The following is a 24,901-nucleotide window of genomic DNA, read 5'->3' as shown; positions in this document are numbered from 1 at the left end:
TCTGGAATGCTGATTCCAGCTGGAGTTGTCAGTGAAGGTGGTGGCTGGCTGAGGAACAGGATATGGATAAAATCTTGGAATACCTTCCCACAAAATACAAATTAATTGCAAATGGAAATTGAGAATTTAAAGTGAAGAAACCTGTCAAAGACAAATATGTGCAGGCAATCAAAATTAGCATTACCAGTAAAAAGGTGGGTCTACACTGTGTACCTCTTCATGTGCACAGCATCACTGTTTGGTATTTCTGCAAAGATTACATGATCTGAATCCGGTCATGCAGAAACATCAGATGAATCTAAGTGGACAATTATCCTAAGAATGTAAGACCTTTTAAAATCTAAGGATGCAAGACCTAGAACACAGATAAGAACAGAGAAACTGTTCCAGATTGAAGGACTCTGAAGAGACATGGCAACCAAGTGCAACACGTATTCCTGGAGGGTATCCTGGATCAGCATGGAAATAGCCACTGTTGGGACAGTTGATGACATTTGAATTGAGTCTGTAAGTTGGATGGTAGTATTGTACCAATGTTGATTTCCTGGTTTTGAGGTTTGTGTGCTAATTATATGAAAGAATATCCTTGTTTGGGGAAAATAATCACTGGAATATTTAGAAAGGATGGGGCATCACATCTTTAGATTGCTCTTAAAAGTTTCAGAAAAAAGACTAATAATGATAAATGGTGTGTGTGCATGTGTGTGTGTAACAGAGAAGAAAAAAATTCAATAAAATAGAAACGACTGCAGAATATGGGTGAAGGAGATATAGGAGTTCTTTTTATTATGGCCACTTTTCCATAAGTTTACAATTATTTCAAAATAAATTATTAAAAGTTATTTTCCTTTTTGTTTTCATTATATAACTGGGTTTTTTAAAAACATTTTTTTTAGCACTTTCAGCACTTTAAGTGTCCTTGTTTCTATTGGACAAAATGATCTTTTAAACACCTCAAAAATAAGCTCAGACACAGCAAATGTGGTATACACTAAAAAAAAAAAAAAAAAAAAAAAGCCTCAGAGGTGAAGATTAAACTAATCATCATAAGGCCTAGTGCTACCTGCTACTGATAGGGTTAGCTTGTTTTTCCTCTGAATCATAGCTTTGTACAAATCTATACATGTGGATGTAATATCATTCCTTGGATATTTATTGAGACTTGTCTTATGGCCCAGGATATAGTAAATAGTTGTAAGCGTTTCACGTGTTTTTTTACAAGAATGTGCACTGGGAAGTGCTGTGTTCTTCACATTCATTATATCAAACTAGTTGATTGTGCTGTTTAAATCTTCTATATTTCTTACTGATTTCTGTCATTTGACTTATTAACTACTGTTAATTACTGAATTCCAGATCATATCTCAGCCTAGTCGACTACCGCCTTGAAAGTTTAAAAGTCATCTCAGCTGTCCTGAGCTCTACATCTTCTCCAAAAGATTTGCTCCTCCCACAGTCCCCATCATTTTGGTTAACGGCAACATCATCCTTCCAGTTTCTCAGGGTAAAAGGCTTGCAGTTATCCTTGATTCCTCTTTTTCTTTCTTCCCACGTGTAATCTTTCAGCAAATCTTGTCAACTCTAACCTTAAAAGAGGTTTGAAATCTAACCACTTCTCACTACTTCCACTCTACTTCTCTGATCCAAGCCACCATCATCTCATACCAGTATTATTGTAATCACTTCTTTGACAGGGAGACCCCTATTTTCACCCTTGCTTTTGTCACTTTCAGTGCAGCAACCAAAGTGATATGGTTAAACTTAAGTCAAGTCGTGGCACTCCTCTGTTCAAAACTTGCCAGTGATTTCCAATTTCATTCTGTCTAAGCCAAAGTCTTTATGATGGACTTTAGGGCCATCCATGTGTAGACAATTTCCTATGGATCTCTCAGGTTTCTGCACAATTTTTGAGCACAGGCACTGCTGCTTTTGTTTTGGATTATCTTTTCCAGTATGTTTATGTAAAGAACATCCTTGGAAGATAGAGATACTGCCTTCCTTCAGAGCACCACAGCATGCTCACTGCCCATTATAAAAAATTTGTGTCTCTGACCTCAGATTTCCTCTCTAAGTAAACAAAATTTCTGACACTCTGGCTATTGCTAATACTGTGAGCAATAAATTGTCCTTTGTTTCTGACCCAGGAGTTTCGTGTTTTCTGCTATCATCCATGAAAATTTGGCACACTAACTTATTAGCCTGCCAGCAGATAAAATCTCAGATACTTCACAGTTCTTTACAATGTGATCTGGTCCCCATAACCCCTCTGACCTTCTCCCTTAAAACTCTCGTCTTCTTTATTGCCCTTCAGTCACACAGACTCCTTCCTGTTCCTTGATCATGGCAAGAGCCCTCCACGGGGCCTTGCTCTTGTTATTCCCTCCCTCCCCAGTGATCCTCATAGGCCTCTCCTTGAGGCTTTTATTCTAATATCACTTTCCTTGAGCCTACATGCACATCCCCTAATTTTTCTTTCTAGAAAAATTGTGTATCAACATCTGTGTATCAACAGATGCCAGATGTGTATCAACATCTGGCATATTACATATTTATTTAGTTTGCTCAATATCTCTACCCACAAAGATGAAAGCACCAGGAATTTTTATTTGTTTGTTTTACTGTTAACACCTCTGACAGTGAGCCAAAATCCTTTAAGTCTACTTCTGGGAACCTAGTGGAAGTCTTAGCACAAACATTTGCCTATGGTGGGATAAGGAGGGTTGTCAGTGGTTAGCAAGTCTAGAAGATGGAAATCAGGAAGTATTACATTTATGGTTCAAAATACATGTGGAATACCTTCACCATAAACTGATGATTTTCAGGAGTTAGTAGGCATACAAGAAATAATTGGAAATTACTCAATGACTCAGCAGCTGGTATGGCCCTGTCAATTTTCCCCTTCGCTCTCTTTTACTCCGTAAAAGAAACAGTTGAGTCATAGAGAACTTGGGTATTTTTCCTGTTCTACTCCCTTCTTGAAGCCTGGTAAATAAAAACATACCTCTTTTTAAATATCTCACACCAATATTTTGAATGTGTGCCATTATTAGAAAATTTACTTCTCCCAGTACTTTCTAAATATGATTGAATACTTAATTAAATAATAAGCTATTAGAGTCAAGCAAGTCTTCCGCATTATATAAAAAAAGAAATAAGTCTGTATTAAGTACCTTTTCAAGACATACAATGCCAGAGCTACTAATAAAATCTATTTCTTTTGATTTTTAGTTCAGTGACCTTTACATATAGTTTCTTACTCGTCACTTTTTTGGAGAAGGGCTGGTGGGGTGGTCAGTTGTCTTATCACGAGCTCACATGTGCACAGAGAATTCCTGGTTCTGGCGCTGAGCCAGTATCAACAACAGTTTCAGGAGAAACCTCCTAAGGTTTAATTTAATTTAATTTCCATAAATCGGAAGGACAGATGAAGGAAAATGCAAGTGTAGCTTACACAGAAGGGAGCCAATATATATGTTCTAAGTCGATGGAAGGAGAAATTAAATTTAAGAATATAATGTTAATTTTTAAATGTAAATTTGAAGAAAACAACAACAATAATAATAGTCATTACTTACATAATATTTACTATGTGCTGGGCACAGTTCCTTAAATATATTAACTCATTTAACCTTCACAACAATCCTATGAAGTACTCAGATTTTCTCCATTTGAGAGACAGAAAAACCGAATCACAGAGGGTTAAGTAAGTTGCCCAAGTTCGCATACCTAGTAATGGTGGATCACAAATGGAAATAAAAAACAACTATTTAATTGGAAGAAGGTGTGGATGAAAAATTAGGCAGTATTAAAAATAATTTGTAGGGCTTCCCTGGTGGCGCAGTGGTTGAGAGTCCGCCTGCTGATGCAGGGGACACGGGTTCGTGCCCCGGTCCGGGAAGATCCCACATGCCGCGGAGCAGCTCAGCCCGTGAGCCATGGCCGCTGAGCCTGCCTGTCCGGAGCCTGTGCTCCGCAACGGGAGAGGCCACAACAGTGAGAGGCCCGCGTACCACAAAAAATAAAATAAAATAAAATAAAGGAGACTGTAACTGTGGGATGAGTAAGGCTTTCTACAACAAGACACGACAAGCAAAAGACATAATTTAAAAAACCAAGTAGTTTGGTGAATAAAAAATAAAACTTTTGAATAACAAAACAAACCATAAGCAAAGTCCAAAGAAAAATGAATGAGATTATGTTTGCAAAATATATAAGAAAGGATTGGTATACAGTATAAATTTTTAAAACTTCACATCCAATAGAAAAACATGCAAAAGACATGAACAGAAAAGTCACAGAAAATCCAAATGTGTGATACTCAAACAAGAAGCTCAACTTCACTTGTAATCAGCAAATTGCTAATTAAATGCTGTATGATTGCCCCAAGTTAAAAATGTGAATAATTTCAAGTGTGGGTGGGGATATGGACACGCATACTCTGTCACCCACTGCAGACTGGAGTATAGATTGGTGCAGACAACTTTGGAGGGGACTTTCGTAGCATCTACTAACTCTAAAAATGCGCTTGGACTATGACACAGAGATTCTATTTCTCACATATTTACACACGAGAAACGTTCTTACATGTTTACAGGGAGGTATAACCAAGTATGTTCACTACAGAAGTATTAGCAATAACAAAATAATTTTAAGCAACCCAAGTGTCTATCAACATGAGAGCGGTTAAAGTTAACCGAAGATAAGTGACGATATATCCAGAAGTAAAAGGAGGCCAGCGTATATGGATTTTAACGAACAAGGAGGAAAGTGGACAGACAGGGCCACCATGCAGGCTGTTCACTGAACATCTCCAGGGAGCACTTTTCACATAGACTGAAATGTGAATGGCACCCCTTGGAGTTGTGCAGTGTACCATCTGCATAACGATACCTGGGGGACCTGCAGATGGGGATGATGTCGGGGATTTAACAGGAAACCAAATCATACAAAGCCTCAGAGGCCATGGTAAAGAATCCTCATGTTATTCTAAGTAAAATCCCTAAAGATTATAAACAGGGGAATGAATTCATGGTTTTTTTTTTTGGTTGGTTGGTTGTTTTTTGCGGTACGCGGGCCTCTCACTGTTGTGGCCTCTCCCGTTGCAGAGCACAGGCTGCGGACGCACAGGCTCAGCGGTCGTGGCTCACGGGTCCAGCCACTCCGCGGCATGTGGGATCTTCCCGGACCGGGGCACGAACCCGTGTCCCCTGCATCGGCAGGCGGACTCTCAACCACTGCGCCACCAGGGAAGCCCGAATTCATGTTTTTAAAAGATTCCTCTGGCAACTATGTGAAATGAATTAGAGGGGGTTAAGAGAAGTGAAAGGTCAGTTAGGAGTGTATTGCAATGGTCTAATCAAGAGGTGATAGTGACCTCAATCTGGATAGTGGCAATGGAAATGGAAAGTTGTAGACAGACATAAATATATCATCCAGACAGGATCTGCAAGACCTGCTGATGCATTACCCTGGCAAAGGCAGAGGAAACGTTGGAGAGAGTGCAATTAGGATGACTACCAGTTTTCTGTACAGAGCTGTGAATGGATAAGGGATCCATTTACTGATCTGAGGAAGTCTGGGGGAGGAATATTTTCGAGCAGTACAATTTCAAACGTGTTAAACTTGATATGACTGAGATATCCAGGACAAGTTATCAATGAGAAAGATGGCTATATGAGATTGAGCTCAGAGAAAATGTTTAGACAGATATAAATTTTAAAGGAGCTGTGATATGTTTTTTGAGCACATGGAACTAGATGAGAGATCACCAAGAGAAAGAAAAAAAGAGGGAGGAAGCTAGGAAAGCATTGAGGAATTATAAAATTTAGAGGACAGAGGCACATGCAGCCAGAGAGATAGAATGGGAAACCAGAAGAAATGGCTGAGATGTCCTTCAGTGAGGGAACTGCTAAGGAAATTATCCTATATCCGTTCTATAAAATATCATGCCCACACAAATATAGTCAGTTAATCTTTCACAAAAGAGCAAAAGCAATACAATGGAAAAAAGATAGTCTTTCAAACAAGTGGTGTTGAAAAAGCTAGATATGCATATGCAAAAAATAAAAAGCCTAGACACAGACATTATCCTCTTCTCAAAAATTAACTCAGAATGGATCGTATACCTAAATGTAAAATACAAAACTATAGAACTCCTAGAAGATAGGAGAAAAATCTAAATAACCTTGAGTTTGGTGATGACTTTAGATGCAACACCATAGGCAGGACCCATGAAAGAATTAAGTTGGACTTCATTAAAATTAACAACTTCTGCTTTGCAAAGGACTTTCAAAATAATGAGAAGACAAGCCACAGACTGGGAGAAAATATTTGCAAAAACATGTCTGAGAGAGGACTGTTATCCCAAATAGGCAAAGAACTTGTAAAACTCACCAACAAGAAAGTGAAAAACCCAATTTAAAAGTGGGCAAAGGATCTGAACATACACCTCACTAAAGAAGATATACAGATGGAAAATAAGGATAAGCAAAATGATCTGCATCATATGTCATTAAGGAACTGCAAATTAAAACAACTGTGAGATACCACACCTACTAAAACAGCAAACATCAAAAACACTGACGACACCAAATGCTAGAAGTGGTGTAGAGCAACAGGGATGCTCATGCACTGCTGGCAGGAGTTCAAAATGATACAGCTACTTTGGAAGACACTGGGCAATTTTTACAAAACTAAACATACTCTTACCAATGATCCAGCAATGACACTCCTTGGTATTTAACCAAATGAGTTAAAAACTTATCTCCACACAACAAACCTGTGCACGGTTGTTTACAGCAGCTTTATTCATAATTGCTGAAACTTGGAAGCAATCAGGATGTCCTTAAGTCAGTGAATGGATAAATACGCTGTTGTTCTTACAGACAATGGTATATTATTCATCGCTGAAAAGAAATGAGCTATCAAGCCATGAAGACATGGAGGAGCCTTAAACACCTATTACTAACTGAAAAAAGCCAATCTGAAAAGGCTACAGACTGTATGATTCCAACTCTATGGCATGCTGGAAAAAGCAAAACTATGAGGACAATAAAAATATCAGCGGTTACCAGAGGGAGGGGAGAAGGGAAGGGTACATAAATGAAGCACAGTAGATGTTTAGGACAGTAAAACTATTCTTTATGATACTATAATGGTAGATACACGCCACTATACATTTGTCAAAATCCACAGAACGTACACTAAGAATGAACACTAAGGTAAACCATGGACTATTTTTAACCAAGTCTATTTTTTAAAAATACTGTGCAAGTATTTAAAAGAACCAATAGGCAAAACACCCTAAAGTCAAAGTTTTGTGAAGAAGATTATTGAGTAAAAAAGGCAAGTATATTATGTATAGTTTATATATAATATGGTTTCATTTATGTGAAATAAATCAGATACTAGATATACACACACATTAATTGTATGTGCACTGAAAAACAAGGCCTGGCTATATAATATTCAATAAACTGTTAATAGTGGTTCCTGGGAATTAAGAGAAGAGAAAGAAGAATGACATTTCATCTTTTTACTTTACACTCTTCCGTATTATTTAAATGACTTATAATAAATAGGTCTTGCTTTAGTAAAACGTAAAAAAATAATTTCAAAAGGACACACTTTTTAAACCTTCTCTATATTCTTAATATAAACTTTAATTCAGTGTTTATGAAAATATGGTTCAAGTGACACCTAAGTCAGAAATACCTGGATGTTTATTAAAATATACTTCCTAGACCACATCTCAGTTTTAATAATTCAGATGCTCTAGCAATGAGGTACAGGACTTTGCATCCTTACCAACTACCCTGGGTGATTCTAATCTCTGCCATTCTGAATTGCAATAAGTCAAAATGAATGATGTAGTTGCTTAAAAATCAGCAAATGCCTCCGGGGTAAACACTTACCAGATACCTATCAGCCTAAAAGTGAAAGACAACAGTTAGTACAGGCCTGACCCAGAGGGAGAAAAGGCAAAATAACTAGATTAATGGCTCAAGGTAAGTGGTGAACCAGCACACACACAAGAAGCACTGTCACATTATAAAATGAGAAAGAAAGAAGGAATATAGACTCTGTAAAGAGATAAAAACTGCCAAGTGTTCAGAACTTTCCTTCTTCGTCTCATAATTCCCATCTGGTCAGTTATACACAGAAGCAACAAGTAATATCTGAGGGACTATAAATCTGTATAAGTGATTCTACTTCAATTCATATTGAAATAATTTTCTCATGCTTAACCTGAAGTAAAACCCAAGAGTTAGCACCTTCTGCAGAGGTATGGTCCTAAATTAATGCCAAGTAAACTGACATTTATTTTGATTTATATAATCACTTAGGGACTTCCCTGGTGGTCCAGTGGTAAAGAATCCACCTTCCAATTCAGGAGACTCGGGTTCGATCCCTGGTCAGGGAACTAAGATCTCACATGCTGCAGGGCAACTAAGCCCACGCGCCACAACTATTGAGCTCGCGCACCTCAACGAGAGCTCGCGTGCCACAAACTACAGAGTCCATGCACTCTGGACCCCACATGCTCTGGAGTCCGCACACCACAACTAGAGAAGCCCACAGGCCTCAACAAAGACCTCGCATGCTGCAACTAAGACCAGACGCAGCCCCCAAAAATAATAATAAAGAAAAAATTAAAAAATATATATAATCACTTAAAATATCTCTTGACTTGATTACACTTTATATTTTAATCAGATATATAGAAACTGAAGAATAATTCATATAGTGATGGCTTCTATCTTCCCCTATTTGAATCTTTTTTAATGTAAGCATTTTTAATGTAAGACATTCCCTAGAATCTCACATTTTTGAGATACGAATAAGATATTCTCAGAATCTATGCATCTGAAGTCTTTCTATAATGCAACCTGGAGCAGAGGATTTGTGTCACACAGTACCAAACAAAAGGAGCACAGACGGTTTTTTTAATTGGCCTCTAGTTAGTGGGATTAGAACAGAGTTACCAAGGTCCAATGTGTTCAGTTGGGAGCAACTCTTGGAAGGTAAGTTCTTAAATGACAAAACTATGTGAATTTATTGTATTTATGAGCAATACACTTTTGAAATTCAGGTCTTTGTTTTGTTTTGTTTTTTAAGCTTTGTCTATAAGTGATCCATCTTTCAAAAGCCACGAATTATCCTGGATGTCTTTTGCTTCCTTTCCTGTTCGAAAAAAGACACATATTCAATTGCAGTTCCAGCCTCTTACTGCAGATGGCATCCTATTCTACGTTGCCCAACGCTTAAAAGCAGAGTCAGGTAAAGTTCGCAAGATCTTTGCTGAGGAAAAAAAAAATTCTAATGAATTCCTAATAGGCTCTTAAGTGATGTGTCATAGAGTATTTTTTTAAGTCACTTAGTCTATAAAATATGTAAACATTTGATCTTTTTGTTCTATTGTCACTGCAAATGTATGCTTTGAATTGACTCCTAAATATGAATGTTAGCAAAATAGCAAGAGCTTTGTTAGAATTACAGTTAGCAAAGTCCAAATATAGCATATGTTCAACTTTATAACAATTCCATCAAAAAAAGAGGTTGAAGCTATGCATAATAGTCCTATGTCAAAATGGACAAAATATGCATATAAAAGATGAAGGAAAGGAAGCCATGACTGATATATTCCCAGTAAATCCATCCACATTTATAATTCAAAAAAATTCCTTTAAGTTATTCAGTCACTTAAATAGTAAACCTGGGACCCATGTTCCAAAATAAGTTTATAAAAATGTTTTTTTAACTATAAAAATTGCATAAATTATCATAATATGAAATAAAAATATTTTAGTATGTTTCAGTTTGAAATTTTGATTTTTGAGTTTTTATTGCTAACTCTTGATTTCCATCTTCATCATATCTTTCTCCAGAACTTTGACAAAGACATTTGCCTATATAGTTACATTTCTACTGCCAAATATTTTTAAATGTTTACATTTGGATTTTCTTTCAACTTGTTTCTCAGAAAATGAAATTTTGGTAATGATAAATAAATCAGTTTATTTTGTTTCAACAGTGAACAAAAATGATGCTCTGATTTTCACAATCTAGTATAAGGAGTTCTTTTAAAGGTGTGTCTCATTATGCTGCTAAATAATGAGACTCTCAGAGAATTAGACAAAAGTGGTTCCATCTCAAGGCACTGGTAAAATACTTTCAAAATAATTTCAAGGAGAAGAGATGATAATTTCAAAGGAAAAAGATAAATCTCTTAGAAGAGGTTTGCTCTCCTGAGATTTGATATTTGGTTTTAAATATATGATTGATTTAAATCTCCCCGTGAAAATGCCAAATGGGAGAATCATGTACAAACAGAAAATTTCTATTTTTAAATCAAGAGACATTAAAAGACAATCATATTAAGTTGTATTGCTCATAAAAACTCAAGGTTAACCTTTGTATGATAAGGGCAGAAAATCAAGAGATATTCAGGACTGTGACTGGCCAAGAATGTTGTGCTATAGTTTTATAATCAGTACACTGGATAGTTATATTTATGTGTATAAAATAAAAAGCTCATTTACATTAACACACATAGGAGAGAGGGAGAACACTTTCTTACATCTAAATAGCTTTGTATTTCAGTTCATAACAGTCAAGATTTTCCTTTTTTATGCCCTTAGACACTATTAACAAAGATGAAAATAGATTAGTTTCATGTCATAACTGGTGCTGCATTTGACACTTATGTAAGGAACTCATGAAAACTTTAAAATATTAAATCTATACTCTACATTCTCAGACTTGGATTAACCTGAAGGTAATTATAAGATGAAAGGCATACACTTGTTTATTAATAATCAGGTGGTAAAGTATGTTTCATTTAAAGTTGCATAAAATACAGGTGACTGCCCCGTACTTTGACCTTCTCTAAGAGCTATGTCTGATATAAACATTAACCAAGCCTTCTAGCTGATCCTCTGCTGAGAGGAGCTATTGGTAAAAATGCCCAAACATTTACTACACAACGTCAAAAGCCACAAATTTAGATATCAGCAGCCAGTTAGGTTTTCATATGTAGAAAAACAAATTCTCAATTAACAAGGTTTCTGTTTCTCTTTAGAGCTTATTAATTTGAATAATTTCAAATAGTGCAAAAGTTAAAACAAAATAACTTAAAAACTATCCTAGTTGATTTTAGATCTCTGATTATGGAAAGAAATTTTAAAGAGATAAACCTCGGCACTTGTTTATCTGTTTCTGCTAAATATTTAATACCTTAAAATGAGCTTTTTTGATACAAAATCAATTTTATGTTAAGCACCAATTAATCACAGATAGCCTGAATTCATCTTGATGTGGTTACAAGCCTCATAGATAAATGTGTATTGAAAAAGCCTCGTCAGCCCCAATGTAAAGTTAAAGCATATTCAAACAACTGAACAATAAACGAGAAATAAACGAGCATACAAGCAAAGTCACGTTAAGATTAGCCTTCTTTGGCTGAAGCTATCCTCCTTGATCTTTCTTCTAGTTGTCAACTTGGCCAGTAATATTACAGATCACTGCTTCAGCTTTCCTAATCATTTTTTATTCCAACGTAGCTCTTTATTGAGGATTATTTACTATAGAACATGCTACAAGTAGCAAGAGAAACTTCTTCCATGATCCTGTGAAAGACGTTTGTGCCCACTTGCAGGCCATAAAGTATATTCGGAGTGTTATAAATTTTAAAACTTAATATCAATTATATTTCATTGTTCTAGGTTCTGTGGTATAAAAATGTAGATGATTCAATCTGTATTTAATTTTTTCATATATAACCTAAAATCTCATAATGCAGCTTCTCTCTTTCTTTAGGCTTAAAATGGTGTTTATGTTAGAAAATCCATGAATAAACTGAATTTCTTCCTTTCGTCGGGAAAATTTTTAAACTTATGTATATTACAGGGAAAAGATGTTTTTGTTTTTGTTTTGTTTTGCTTTCAGCCTAAAACTCGTTGTTGAGAAATACTGAGTCATCTCACCCCACAAGTATACAAAAGGAATTTCCTAACTGAACAATTAGTTATGAGCATCTTCTGTGCCAGACACTGTGCACGGTGCAGGGGATAAAATGTTGAGCCAAAGCGGCACAGATCCTATTCTCATGAAACTTACAAGTTGGTGGATAAGGCAGCTGTTAGTCAAATAATCACGGATGTAATGACGTAGATTATATTCACTAGAAATTCTCTATGAGGAAAATGATTAAAAATAAGACAACCGTATTTTGCATGGGCTCATACAGGTGGAAATGAGAGATGCGTGACTTTAGAGCTGCTAGGTCTCCCAACCATCCTTGAATAGCCTGGTGTGGACCACAAAGGGGAGGAAAAATAACAGACATTGGGTGCTGGAAGGAGGTGAGACAGTGTGGACCACGCATGTAGGAGGAGAGTACCACTTGTCAAGAAATCTCCCTGGACAAGAAAAGGGAAAATTTTATTGGTTGTGAAATGTTAGGGGGAAGGGAAAATACAGTCTCAAGGAAGATTTCTACATGTTTTGCTATGTTAAACACTTTGCCGCCCTCTGGAAGGAATCTTACCTTGTAGGGCTACATTCTTTTCCCAGGCATGGAGAGTTGCATTTGCTTTTCCTCTGAATGCCTCACTGAAACTTTCATACACATGCTGGATCCTATTTGTTCAGATTTGTTCAGACATGACTATAGAGGTATAAAATGAGATAAATATTGTGAAGGAGAGAAAACTAGTGCTATTAAAGCAATAGTGGAATCAAGGAAGACTTCTCTGAGGAAGTGGCATTTGATCCGAGACCTGAAAGATGGGCAGGAGTTACCTAGAGTAGGTGGAGCGGGATGGGGAAGTTTTCCAAGAAAACAACGCACGCAAATGTTCTGTAAGAAAAGGGTAAACCCTAACAAGGTCAGTGCTGCTGGAGGAGAGGGGAGAGCACTCCCAGTAAGGCTGCTGGAGAGGGAGTCTCTATACCTTAAAGAATCTAGGTTCTTATCCCAACAGGGAATGCCATTAAAGGATAGCATAATGATCAGACTTTCATTTGCAAAGATCACTTGAGCTTCAGTGTAGATTAGAAAATCAACTGGAAAGCAAGAAGGGTGGAGCGGCTCTCCCAATAGATCAAGCTGGAGATGACAGTAAATTTAACTAAGGTGGCAGGAGAGAAGTGCGCAGAATGAAGGTGTTTACAACAAACCAAAGTGCTAGGAAATCTGTTTGATTAGAGACCCAGGATCACACTTAAATATTTTATCTGATCACTGGATGGACGGAGTGACTTAACTGAGTTTGGAAAGACTGAAGGAGACCAGGTGTATGGGAGGAAGTTCACAAACTGAGAGAAACTTTGGAGCTTGAGGTGCCTTTAAGACACCCAAGCAGAGAGCTCATAGAGATTTGCGCACTGGCAGATAGAGCTTGCTGCCAAGAGCACGGCTGAAACTTTGGAAAGCACACCATGTGAGATTTTCATAGCACCACCACGAATCGCTCTTACTTCTGTGAAGGAGAAATGTCGCTGCTCTATCAGTAAACAAAGGATGTGGCAGCCATCAAGCCACCACATTGCAGCCTCCCCAGGTGAGCCCTGGGGGAACGCAGGATGGAAACAGGATGCCCCGCATCAAGCAGTCAGCTGCTGCAGCCACACCCGACGGTGCACCCTGAGGGGACTCAGGATGAAAAAGCACAGGGCCCTGGCCCCAGGTAGCTGAGGTGCATGTCAAAGGAATGATTTCAGTGAGCCCAGACTCTTGCATCTTCCCATACATAGAAAAGCACTAAATTCCTTAGCTTGAGATGTCTGGTTCTCTTTAATTAACAGTAATCTCTTGATATTCTGACCACCTGGTCTTCGTTGATTATTTCCTGTTGTCATCCGTCTCCCCGCACCCGGCCCCGCCCCGCCTCTTCAGAGCAGTCCCTCAGAGTGATTTGAGAGTCCCGTCTCCCGGGCCTGAAGTCCTTAGGAAGTCTGCCAAATAAAACATGATTCTCAACTTGTAGGTTGTGCATTTTTTCCAGTCAACACTTCTCTCATCTTCCCCCCACGACCAATGTCTGTCAAAGACAGCATCAGGGGCTCAGAGTCAAACATCCAACTTAATTTTTACACATTCATCCTTAACTTAAACCGTTAAAGAAAAACCTCACTTTAACTTGGTACCACAATACATTCATTCAGTGTCAAATATTTACAACCAGGGAAAACATATGTGGCCAACTCCAGAGCAAAAGAATACAGGATATGTGTATGAATGTATAGATATATTTTGATCTGTAAATGGACACAAAACTCTCTAACATAACTGTGATCAAGATTTGTAATCTTTTTTCTCCAAAAAGGGGCAAGAGTTTTTAATGAAGTGACATTTTACTGTTGCTTTTCTTTCTCCACAGGTGATTTTTTATGTATCTCTTTAGTAAACGGTTCTGTTCAACTCCGCTACAATCTTGGTGACAGAACTATCATTCTAGAAACTCTCCAAAAAGTAACTATTAATAGAAATACTTGGCATGTGATTAAAGCAGGAAGAGATGGTGCAGAAAGCTACCTGACTTTGGATGGGATAAATGTAACAGAAAAAGCCAACGCTAAAATGAGCTCCCTGGACACAAATACCGACTTCTATATTGGAGGAGTGTCATCCTTAAATCTTGTAAATCCCATGGCAACAGGGAAAGAACCTGTAGGTTTTCAAGGTTGTGTCCGAGAAGTTATTATAAATAATCAAGAATTACAATTAACCGAATTAGGAGCAAAAGGTGGTTCAAATGTAGGTGACTGTGATGGGACAGCCTGTGGGTACAACGTGTGCAAAAACAGGGGTGAATGTATAGTAAATGGCACAACTTTTTCTTGCAGCTGCTTACCACATTGGGCAGGAAATACATGTGACCAGTCTGTGTACTGCTTGAATAATCTTTGCCTCCACCAATCTCTATGTATACCTGACCAATCATTTTCTTACAGTTGTTTGTGTACTTTGGGTTGGGTGGGAAGGTATTGTGAAAACAACACTTCATTTTCAACTGCAAAATTTATGGGTAATTCTTACATTAAATACACTGATCCAGATTACAGAATGAGAAATCTTCAGTTCACTACTATATCTTTAAATTTCAGTACTACTGAAACAGAAGGTTTAATTGTATGGGTAGGAAAAGCTCAAAATGAAGACGATGATTTTCTGGCAATTGGTCTCCATAATCAGACCCTGAAAATAGCAGTTAACTTAGGAGAAAGCATCTCTGTACCTATGATTTACAGCAATGGTACATTCTGTTGCAATAAGTGGCACCATTTAATTATAATTCAAAATCAGACTCTTATTAAGGCCTACCTAGACGACAACCTAATTCTCTCTGAGGATACTAATCCACACAAAAAGTTTGTTGCTCTCAACTATGATGGTATTTGTTATCTGGGGGGCTTTGAATATGGCCGAAAGGTAAATATTGTTACTCAAGAGATTTTTAAAAGAAGTTTTGTTGGCAAAATTAAAGATGTATTTTTTCAGGATTCAAAAAAAATTGAGTTAATTAAATCGGAAGGATACAATGTTTATAATGGTGATGAACAAGATTAGGCTAACAAACTAGCAATTTAAATATATAAAATATATATGTAAATATAGTTGATAGTTATTTCTTTGGCATATTGTTTACTGGAAATCAACTGTTTACTATTACCTGAAATAGTCTAAATGTTAACACTTCTTTTTTTTTTATAAGCTTATAAAATATAGCTGAAGAAAAAATTTTGGTCATTTTTCCTACATCCAATTTATCTGAGTCCTGAGTTTTCACTCCATTAGTTCATTTAGTGTTTATTCATCTGTGAACTGTTTTTTAAATAAAATTTAGGTGAAAATGAATTAGTGATACATACAAAGAAAAATAAGAAAAAGGCAAAAGTATTAACCAAAGGAAAAATTAAAATTATTAACAAAGGAAATATCATAGCCTATTACATGGCTCAGCTATGAATAGTTATATGATTGAAATAATGTGAAATCTGAATACAGACTTAAACCAAAAATCAATGAGTGAATGTGGGGAGGCAGAGATGGGGGAAAGAAGAGTTAGCTGGTGAAAGTTAAATCCTTGTCTTCCACAGTAAGTTATCAATAGATATTATAGGTTTTTTTTTTAACTTAAAAAGATAGCATATACATGTCACTCACAAATATCCTAAGAAATGTCTAAAAGAATTGGACGCGGTTATCTCCAGAAAGCAGTGCAGACACTGTTGGGTTTTGTTTATAAATGTTGTAGAATTTCTTGACTTTTAAAACCACGTACTTATATAACTGATCAAATTTTAAAATTAAACTGCATTTATATTTAACCATTCAAGGCTACAGGTCTCCAAAGTGAGCATAAAACAGGTTCTGAATAATGTTATTGAAAATTATTTTCCTGATAATATCTGTTCCATTAAAAGCATAACTTGAGAAAGTACATTTTGCCCAAACACCAGTTACTGGTGTAACTGTGAAGAGCATTTTCACCCTCCCACCGTTCAGACTGGGAGACAGTCATTGCTGCTGTTGTTACTTAACATTTTCAGAGTTTGGTATTTATGACAATTTTGCCACCAGGAAAGCAACTGACAACACATGACCGACATAAAGCTCTAACAGGTAGAACAGGACCGTGTGGAGGAATAAAATCTTGGTAATAGGAGCATGTAAAGTTGAAAAGGAAAAATCTGTAATTATCTATTAAATGGAGAAAAGACTTTACACATAGGATTGATGCACAGTTTAACTTGCCAATGCTATTAATAATCAAAATCTGCCTGTACAGATTCCAGTCTATACAAAGCAGCTAGATGAACAGTTTATCATTGCAGAACTTTACAGATTTTTTTTTTGACTTGTTATTTTTGCCACTCCATTGCAATCAGAAAGCTAAAAACAGTCTTGCAAAGCCCCAAAACCAAAGTTAGGAACTTTGGCATTATTCGATGGGACACAAAGTGTCCCCAGACATACTATTCCTATCAACATTAGAAAGTGTGTGAGCAAAATATAATGTAAGGTAGAACTGCAGAATGTCTATGCATCAATTCAAAGGTTTTGTTTTTTAACAGAAACTACACAAGACAACTCCATCCAACCTATGCTGAAAAACTGTGACCTAAATTTGCTTTGGTCCATACCATTCCATTTAACTTTGGAGTTGAGATCATAATGTTCTAAAAAAAATCCTTTTGATAGTTGACTTCCAAAGATACACATTTTATGCAAAAAGGCAAGAAAGCTGTTTTAGGAAGGCTACAAAAGCTTCAAGGAAACTTTGCCTATACCACACACCCATCACATTTGGCCACATCTTCTCATAATACAGTGTGCCTTTCTTTAAAGCAGCACTTCCCAAAGTAGAGTCGGAGGACCCGAGGGCCCCTAGATATTTTCAGGGGATCCAGATTCTTCCTTTCCCAACGACAATTCTGTGTGAAGCCAGATCTTCATGTATTTCAAACAAAATGACATATTGCCAAACATTAAATGCAGAAGCAGATAAGAGAATCCAGCTATGTCTTAAGTCAGACACACTGGAGACGTACAAACATGAAAAAGACCTGTCTCTTAACTAAACTGACTTAACTTGGAAGTTATTTTACATAAAAGGTTATTACCATATAATGGGATTACTGTCAAGTATTTTTACAATTTAAAAAACTGTAATTTCTAATACGCTGAATAAGGACACAATCCAAAAAAACAAAAGCCCTTTAGAGGCCTCATTAACTGTTAACAGTGTAAAGGGGTCTTGAAACCAGTAAGTTTGAGAAGTGTTGCTTTAAAGCTGCTTCTCACGGCTGTAGTCTTACATTCAGATGTGACCACTGGCCTTTCTACACCACACTGCAAGCTCCAAGAGGCTGGAGGGTTAGGGTATTGCTCACCACTGAATTCTAAACCTAGCAAATGCCTGAAGAATAGGCACAAAAGAAGAAGTGAACACTGCTACCTAGAGATTCTCCTGTAAGTCAGAATGACTTGGTTAAAATATTTTTTCACCTTAAAATCCAAAATTTCATGTGGTAAGTTATCAACATTATTTGTTTTTGCTATCCTAGTGATGATGGCGTTGAAGATTTCCTATGTGATATGCTTTTCCATCACAAAATAAAAATTGCTAAAAACCTTTCAGATCACTTTACTATAACGTCATGATGCTTCTGAAACAAAGTGTTGAATGTAAACATGAGAACATTTTTTAAAGTAAGCTGAAATACCTTAGCCAAGAGATAGAAATATTTACCTATAAAACAGTGAATTCATTTTTTTAAGACACTTCTAGCTATTGACCTAATATTTGTGTTTCAACTCACCCATTCATGTACTCTCTTGCTCTATACATGAATTAAAATTCTTTATGAAACAGAAGCCAAAGAATCAGGGTGTTTGGCACCGTCATAAGAGCAGTAACCAATTTTATTTATGATTTGCCTTGGGAGACAAAAGTCAAGTGTTGACTATGTGAACTGCCTTTTTTGGTCATTACTAAGTGGCAACCTGACCATTGTTTTACAGGGATCTGAGGAGATGGGAATAATGCAACCACTATGTTCAAACATTTAAACTATTTGCTTTAATAAGATCCTGTTCACCAGCAAGCTCTCACAATGCACTTAAACTTGATTTATACACAGCCACTATTTAAAAAAACTGAGAACAGCTGTATGCAAATTCACCAGCTGACAAGTGGTTTTGTTATCGCACATACATAAACACGTTAATAATATCCAAGTGGCTTAACTTGTCACTCCACTTTCCTATTGTTGGTATTATGTTTCTTAACTTTTAAACATTTACTATGGCCTTAGATGTTTCATAACTCCAAAAAACTTGTAACTAGGATTTGGTTCACCTACAATTTAAGCTACAATTAGCAAGTTAAGAGATATGGTAAATAATGACCCTCAAGGTTGTACATCTCAATCCCTGGAAACTGTAAATATGCTAGGTTACACAGGAAAAGGGGAATTAAGGTCACAGATAGAATTTAGGTTGCTAGTCAGTGGACCTTAAAATAAGTTTATCCTGGGCTTCCCTGGTGGCGCAGTGGTTGAGACACGGGTTCGTGCCCCGGTCCGGGAAGACCCCACACGCCGCGGAGTGGCTGGGCCCGTGAGCCATGGCCGCTGAGCCTGCGCGTCTGGGGCCTGTGCTCCGCAACAGGAGGGGCCACAACAGTGAGAGGCCCGCGTACCGCAAAAAAAAAAAAAAAAAAAAGTTTATCCTGGATTATCTCTGTGGGTCCACCGTGCTCACAAGGGTCCTTAGAAGTGGAAGAGGAAATCAGAAGGGTGGGTCAGAGACGGCAGAAAGACTCAGCCCCATGTTGCTGACTCTGAAGATGGAGGAAGGGGCCATGAGGCATGGAAGGTGGGTGGCCTCCAGAAGATGGAAAACGCACAGAAATGGGTTCTTCCCAGAGCCTCCAGAAAAGGAACGCACCCTCCGACAACACTGAGATCCCCATCAGACTTTGATCCACAGAAGCGTAAGATATATCTGTGTGATTTCAAGCCACTAAATTTGTAATAATTTGTTACAGCAGCAACAGAAAACTAATAAAAGAGGACTGGAGAATTAGGATTTGAAATGAATATAAACTTTGCAAATCTGTACAGGAGAACCCAGACTTTTGGTTATGTCTTTTTGCTCACTCTGAGGAACGGGTGGCCCAGTGGCGTTTCAGACAGGTTGGTGTGATGGTGAGAGAAAAAGGGCTGTGAAAGGTGTGTGTAATCATCAGGCTTCTGTCCCTCTCCCATTCTCCATTCTCAGAGCACAACCACCACACATTCAGACTTTGGAGAAAAGTAGAACTGAGCTAGGATTCCAGCTCTGACAACAGCAGTCTAACCTTGGATGAGTTTTCCAACTTTTCTAAGTCCCAGCTGCCTCAGCTCTAAGGTGAGTCGTCACCTTGCAGGCTGACCGAGGTTCACATAAAGCGCTCAACATGAGGTCTGACGTACGGAGTGTTCATGGAGGCTTTCTTACCGACAAAAGGATTACAAGGGGCGGACTTGGTAAGTACTGAGACACCCTGGTACATTTTACTTAACAGGTGTGTATAAACTGTCTTAAGATGGTTCTAAATATTCGAAAACATCAAACTTTTTAAAGAGCAAGCTTTTCTTAAAACAGGAGAAACTGAAAGATGACCTTCATATAACTCTTAGTTTGTGTAAGGATGGGTGGTAGGTGAAACTGAAAGAATGAGAATGGCTTTGGAGCTACTACTACTCAATTGAGAACTTTTCTCTTTTTCTCTTTCTTTCCTCACAAGTTAAAAGCCTCAAAATACTCAATATGTCCATACCTACTCTCCACAACATTTCAGTCCCAGCGGTTAGGAAGCCTGGTTCCAGCATTTAGCAGCCTTGTAGTACCAGATGGTCATTACTAACAGAGGGCTCTATGGGATCTACCGTGATTCTACGAGATACGAAGAAAGAATTTTAAATTTCCCAACAATATGTATAAACAACTATTGGCTAAGAGGTAATCAAAAACTGACTTAAAGGCTTTCTTCAGTTGGTTAATCCATTCTTCTTGTACCTTGCAAAAGAAATCTGGTGTCTCATCAACCCTCGACCAGATAGATCAGTGAAAGCAGATTTACTGACATACATACAGTTGACCCTCCGTGTCTGTGGGTTCTACATCCTTGAATTCAACCACCAGATAGGAGAAAAAAATTTCAGAAAGTTCCAAAAAGCAAAACTTGAATTTACTGTGCACCGGCAACTATTTACATATCATTTGCATCACATTTACAACTATTTACATCTCATATACATTGTATTAGGTTTATAAAATTGCAAGTAATCTAGAGATGATTTAAAGCATACAAGAGGATGTGTGCAGGCTATATGCAAATACTATGCCCTTTTATATAAGGGACTTGAGCATCTGTGGATTTTGGTCCAGGTGGGGAGTTCCTGGAACCAGTGCCCCAAAGGATACCAAGGGATTACTGCATTTGAAAATAAAAAAGCTAATTTTTATTTTGGTTTGGGGACTTTTTTTGGTAAAACCTTGAGAACAATTTCTTCATAATGGTGCAAAAGCTGACTGACCTTAGGTTTTTTTGTTGGCAGACTGACTTGTTTTCTAACAAGTCAGCTCGCAAAAGAAAAGTAGAGCAAATTTTTTAAAAAACTTTATTTGAATACAAGTCCTCTGTTTTAGAACATATATGATGATAAATTTCAGAGGATATGGATGACAAAAAAAAGGGGGGGTCTCAAGTTGCTGCAAGTTAGACAAAATGGTTTGGTTTTGAATTTCCACTCATTTTCTCTCCAGTAAAAACAGCAAGGCTGAATCAGTTTCAAAACCCATTTTTAACTCTAATCTGTAGACTTTTTAGGAAAACAAACTTTATCTTCTTAATTTTGTGAAGTCATGTATATTTTTCTTCATTAATACAGGTAAGTTAAAATACTGGCTTTTCTTTCCCTCCTTTTGGTCTCAAGTGTTAGCCACTGCTTTAAATTATAGCAATCAATACAGTATATGTAGTTAAGGGTGTAAATAAATTTAGGTTTGGATTAGCAACAGCCTCCCTGTGCTTTCAAGAAAAACAAGCATATGACACTGTAGTTATTTACCCCCCAAACAAATTACAGTTAATTACACGTTTTACAGAAAGATTCACAATACGTTTCTCTTAAATAAAATTTGTGGTCTTACAATGATTAGTCAGTGTACCAAACTCTGACGGTGTACCAATTTTCAGAAACATACCTACAAAGTGGGTTATAGCTGCACAGTTTTTCAGTGGCAGTTTCAAATTCTAGCCTCTTCAGAACTATACGATTTATCTCAATAGCCTATAATCGAAGATAAAGAAATCGTTTTTCTCCTCATCTTAGCCTATATGCTCTTGGCTGAGTAAGAGAAGAACAATGTCTGAAGGTATGTAAAGCCTCAAAGAAGAAATTCTTTTACTACTGAATTTCAAATCACACACACAAAATAGGTGAGAAATTCTTTTATCATATTTAGAATCAAAATATCCCTTAAAATATTTACATTGTACAGTAAAAAGGATAGCAAAACACAAGATCATGTACAAGCTTAAGTATTCAAGTTTCTGAAGAGCCAAAAAGGAAAAGGAAAACAATGGACTACCACAAAGCTGTAGTACGGTAACAAACGCCTTCAATGAGTGCAGACTAAAGCAATAAATGTACTCCTTGGGTTTCTGATTCTTGGTCAAAAACTGCTCGACTAAATGATTAATATAATCCAATTACCAAGTTGCTTGGCTTTTTGTTGCTCCTCTACAGTTTCTTTAAAAACAGTGCAATTTAAAACAAACTTACAGAGTACACGTTACTCTCAAATTAGTCATTATATAAAGGACATTCACTAGAGGCAGTAAATATATTCCATGATTAACCATATTTACCAATTAAGGAATAAAACTAAAATTTCTAAGCCTTTATTGCATATTAATAAAACAAATCTTTGAATATACAGCAATGTAAAACTTTTAAAAACATTAAATTCCTAGAACTAGGGGGGGTGGTTGGCGTGAAGAAGGGATGAAGAGCAGTGGCCCGGGGCGCTCTGCACCAACACACAGAATTTACTGTCCTGCAAACCACCAATATTAAAAATGCAAAAGGGGGCACGACCCTAGCAGGCAATCATACAAAGGTTTAAAGACACAACGTTTAACAGCTATTTCAATGTACCCCTGCGGCAGCCTGCCGGCTTCACCTTTTGCCTTTGGCTCTGTCGCCGTGGTCCCTGTCTCTGTGGTGCCTGTCTCGGTCCTTCTCGCCTTCTCTATGCTTACTCTTCTCCCGCTCTCTGTCCTTCTCCTGGTCTTCACCCTTGGGCGTGTCTGCCTTCCTGTCTACAGCCCTGCTGTCTCTGCTCGCTCTTCCGTCCACTCCTCGCTCCCCGTGCGGCGGCCGTGCCCTCTCCTGACCCTTGTGCCCTTCCTCCCTGCTCTTCCTGTCTCTGTCCTTGTCCTGGGCTCTGTCTCTGCGCCTGTGCCTTTCGGATTCCTGCTCCCACCCCTTCTCATGGCGCTCTCTTTTCAGGTGGTGTGAATCACTGTAAAATCTCTGACGATCCCCCTTACCCCTGTTAAACGGTCTATCCAGTTGCTGTTGGTCTTGCCTACCCCAAGGGTCACTATGGCGCCTTTCTGGCCTCCGAACGTCTTTAATCTGGTAAAAATTTTGCGGGCCTAGATACCGTGACGCTTGCGAGAGGGGACCCATCATACGTTGCGGTTGGCCTGTCAGATGCACGACAGGTGGCCAGGGAACCATGGGGTTCTGAGCAAAGCCAAAGCCCGGAGGGGGAAGCAACGGGGGTGGCAGATGTGGCGGGAATGCAAACATGCTTTGTGGGGGGAAATGTGGAGGCCCCGGAAATGGAAATCCAGGCGGGCTACACTTGAGATGCTGAAGGCTGGGCTGCTGTGGCCTTACGGGTGAACAGTTTGCACTTGCTCTGGGGCTGGCGCTTCTGGAGGGGAAGCTGACGCTCTTAGCAGGAAGTTCAGATCGACGTGTGTTTCCAGCCTCAAAATGCGACGCTGCTGCCACGGATCCTCTTCGAAATGGCTGCACGGTTTCAATATTTTGCATTAGAATCTCCTCCTGTAAGGGTTTTGCTTGTTCCGTTGGAGAGGTGCGTATGTTTTCTGCTGATGGCGAGTTCTGTACAGCCCCAGAATCATCACTCTGCTGAATACATGAGTTTCTCTCTACAGAAGGCAACTTGTCCTCAACACTGCTTTGTTCGGTTAACTGCTCCCTGTGCGATAGGCCGGGCGGGGGCTGCTTCTCTCCATGCCGGCAGCTATCTCCGTCCCTGCTTTCTGGAGCGGACGCCTGCTGACTCCGCCCTGCTGCCTGCCTAGGGTCCCTTTTCAGGTTGATAAACTGCGGGGCCCGTGTCGTATTAGCAGCAAGGTTTTCACTGCAACTCACGTTACCATCTACGTTTCCTTTTCCTACATTAGACCTGCACGGAGAACTAGTATCTGAAGTCCAATTATCTTGCAAGTTATTCTCTTGATCTTGTAGCAGCTGTCTTTTTAGTGCTCTCTCTTTACTCTCCACAGTCTCCTCTTGTTTTGACTGCATCGATAAATTTGTTAGGAATGCTTCTGTAGAAACATCTGGTGGTTTACCTCTGAGACTAAGACTTGTCAAAGGCCCAGCAGAAACAGAAGAGGCCCCCATTCCGGACGCCTCTTCTCCTACTGCACTACCTGCCGACTCTGAAGGCTTATCTCCTTTAACCTTCACTTCCTTGGCTTCACCATCAGTTGCTTCCACTGCATCTGTCTTCTCTGCTTTCAGGTCGGCTTGCTCATTTATAAATGGAATTTCTTTAGGAGTGTTTTGTTCTGTCCCTGCCTGAGCCTGTTCATATGCTTGAGCTGTAGTGCCCAAAAGGCTCTGAAGGATATCATCTACAGGAAGAGGTTTATTTGCCAATTCCAGAGTAGAAGGTTGATTTTCCCAGCCAATCAAGACCCCAGGAAGGAATCTTAAAGGTTTTGGTGGCTCCTGTTTGGTGACTTCCACTAAAGGTTCAATGACCGTTGGAGGGTCTTCCTGAAGAGTCTGCTGAGGCTTATTTCTTTGCTTGTGCAACACAGTTGTAAAAGAATTAAAAAAGTCATTTTCTTCTTCTGCTGCTTCCTCTGTGGAAACTTCTACCTTACTTTTTTTATCAGGCGGCAATGTTACTGGTACACTTTCAGGCATCTCAGCTGTGTGACCAGCACCAGCAGTGGCACCGTGCTGTCGTTTCAGTTTTTGACGAATAATTAAGCCCAGTAATAGATTAGGTCTGTGCAGTTCAAGGCCTGTACAAAATCAAAAACATCAATTAATAGTCATTCTCAATCAT

The 24,901-nt window shown here is 38.3% G+C and overlaps 1 protein-coding gene across 4 annotated transcripts in view; it reads right to left on the bottom strand.

Moving 5' to 3' along the window:
- Positions 1 to 18,182: 18,182 nt before the first annotated feature.
- PHF3 (PHD finger protein 3) overlaps positions 18,183 to 24,901 on the bottom strand; it is a 107,416-nt gene continuing 100,697 nt past the window's right edge. For 2 of the 4 annotated variants that reach the window (XM_079939096.1, XM_079939095.1), the window contains one exon: positions 18,185 to 24,857. In XM_079939096.1, coding sequence (XP_079795222.1) covers positions 22,738 to 24,857 — 2,120 coding nt within the window. In that variant the 3' untranslated portion in view covers positions 18,185 to 22,737. Of the gene's footprint in view, positions 24,858 to 24,901 lie in introns of all 4 variants that reach the window. The other 2 variants (XM_079939098.1, XM_079939097.1) reach the window with 2 other exon arrangements.

Source organism: Stenella coeruleoalba (genome assembly GCF_951394435.1).
Source record: "Stenella coeruleoalba genome assembly, chromosome: 12".
NCBI lineage: Eukaryota > Metazoa > Chordata > Mammalia > Artiodactyla > Delphinidae > Stenella > Stenella coeruleoalba.
This window is presented reverse-complemented; position numbering and strand designations above follow the sequence as displayed.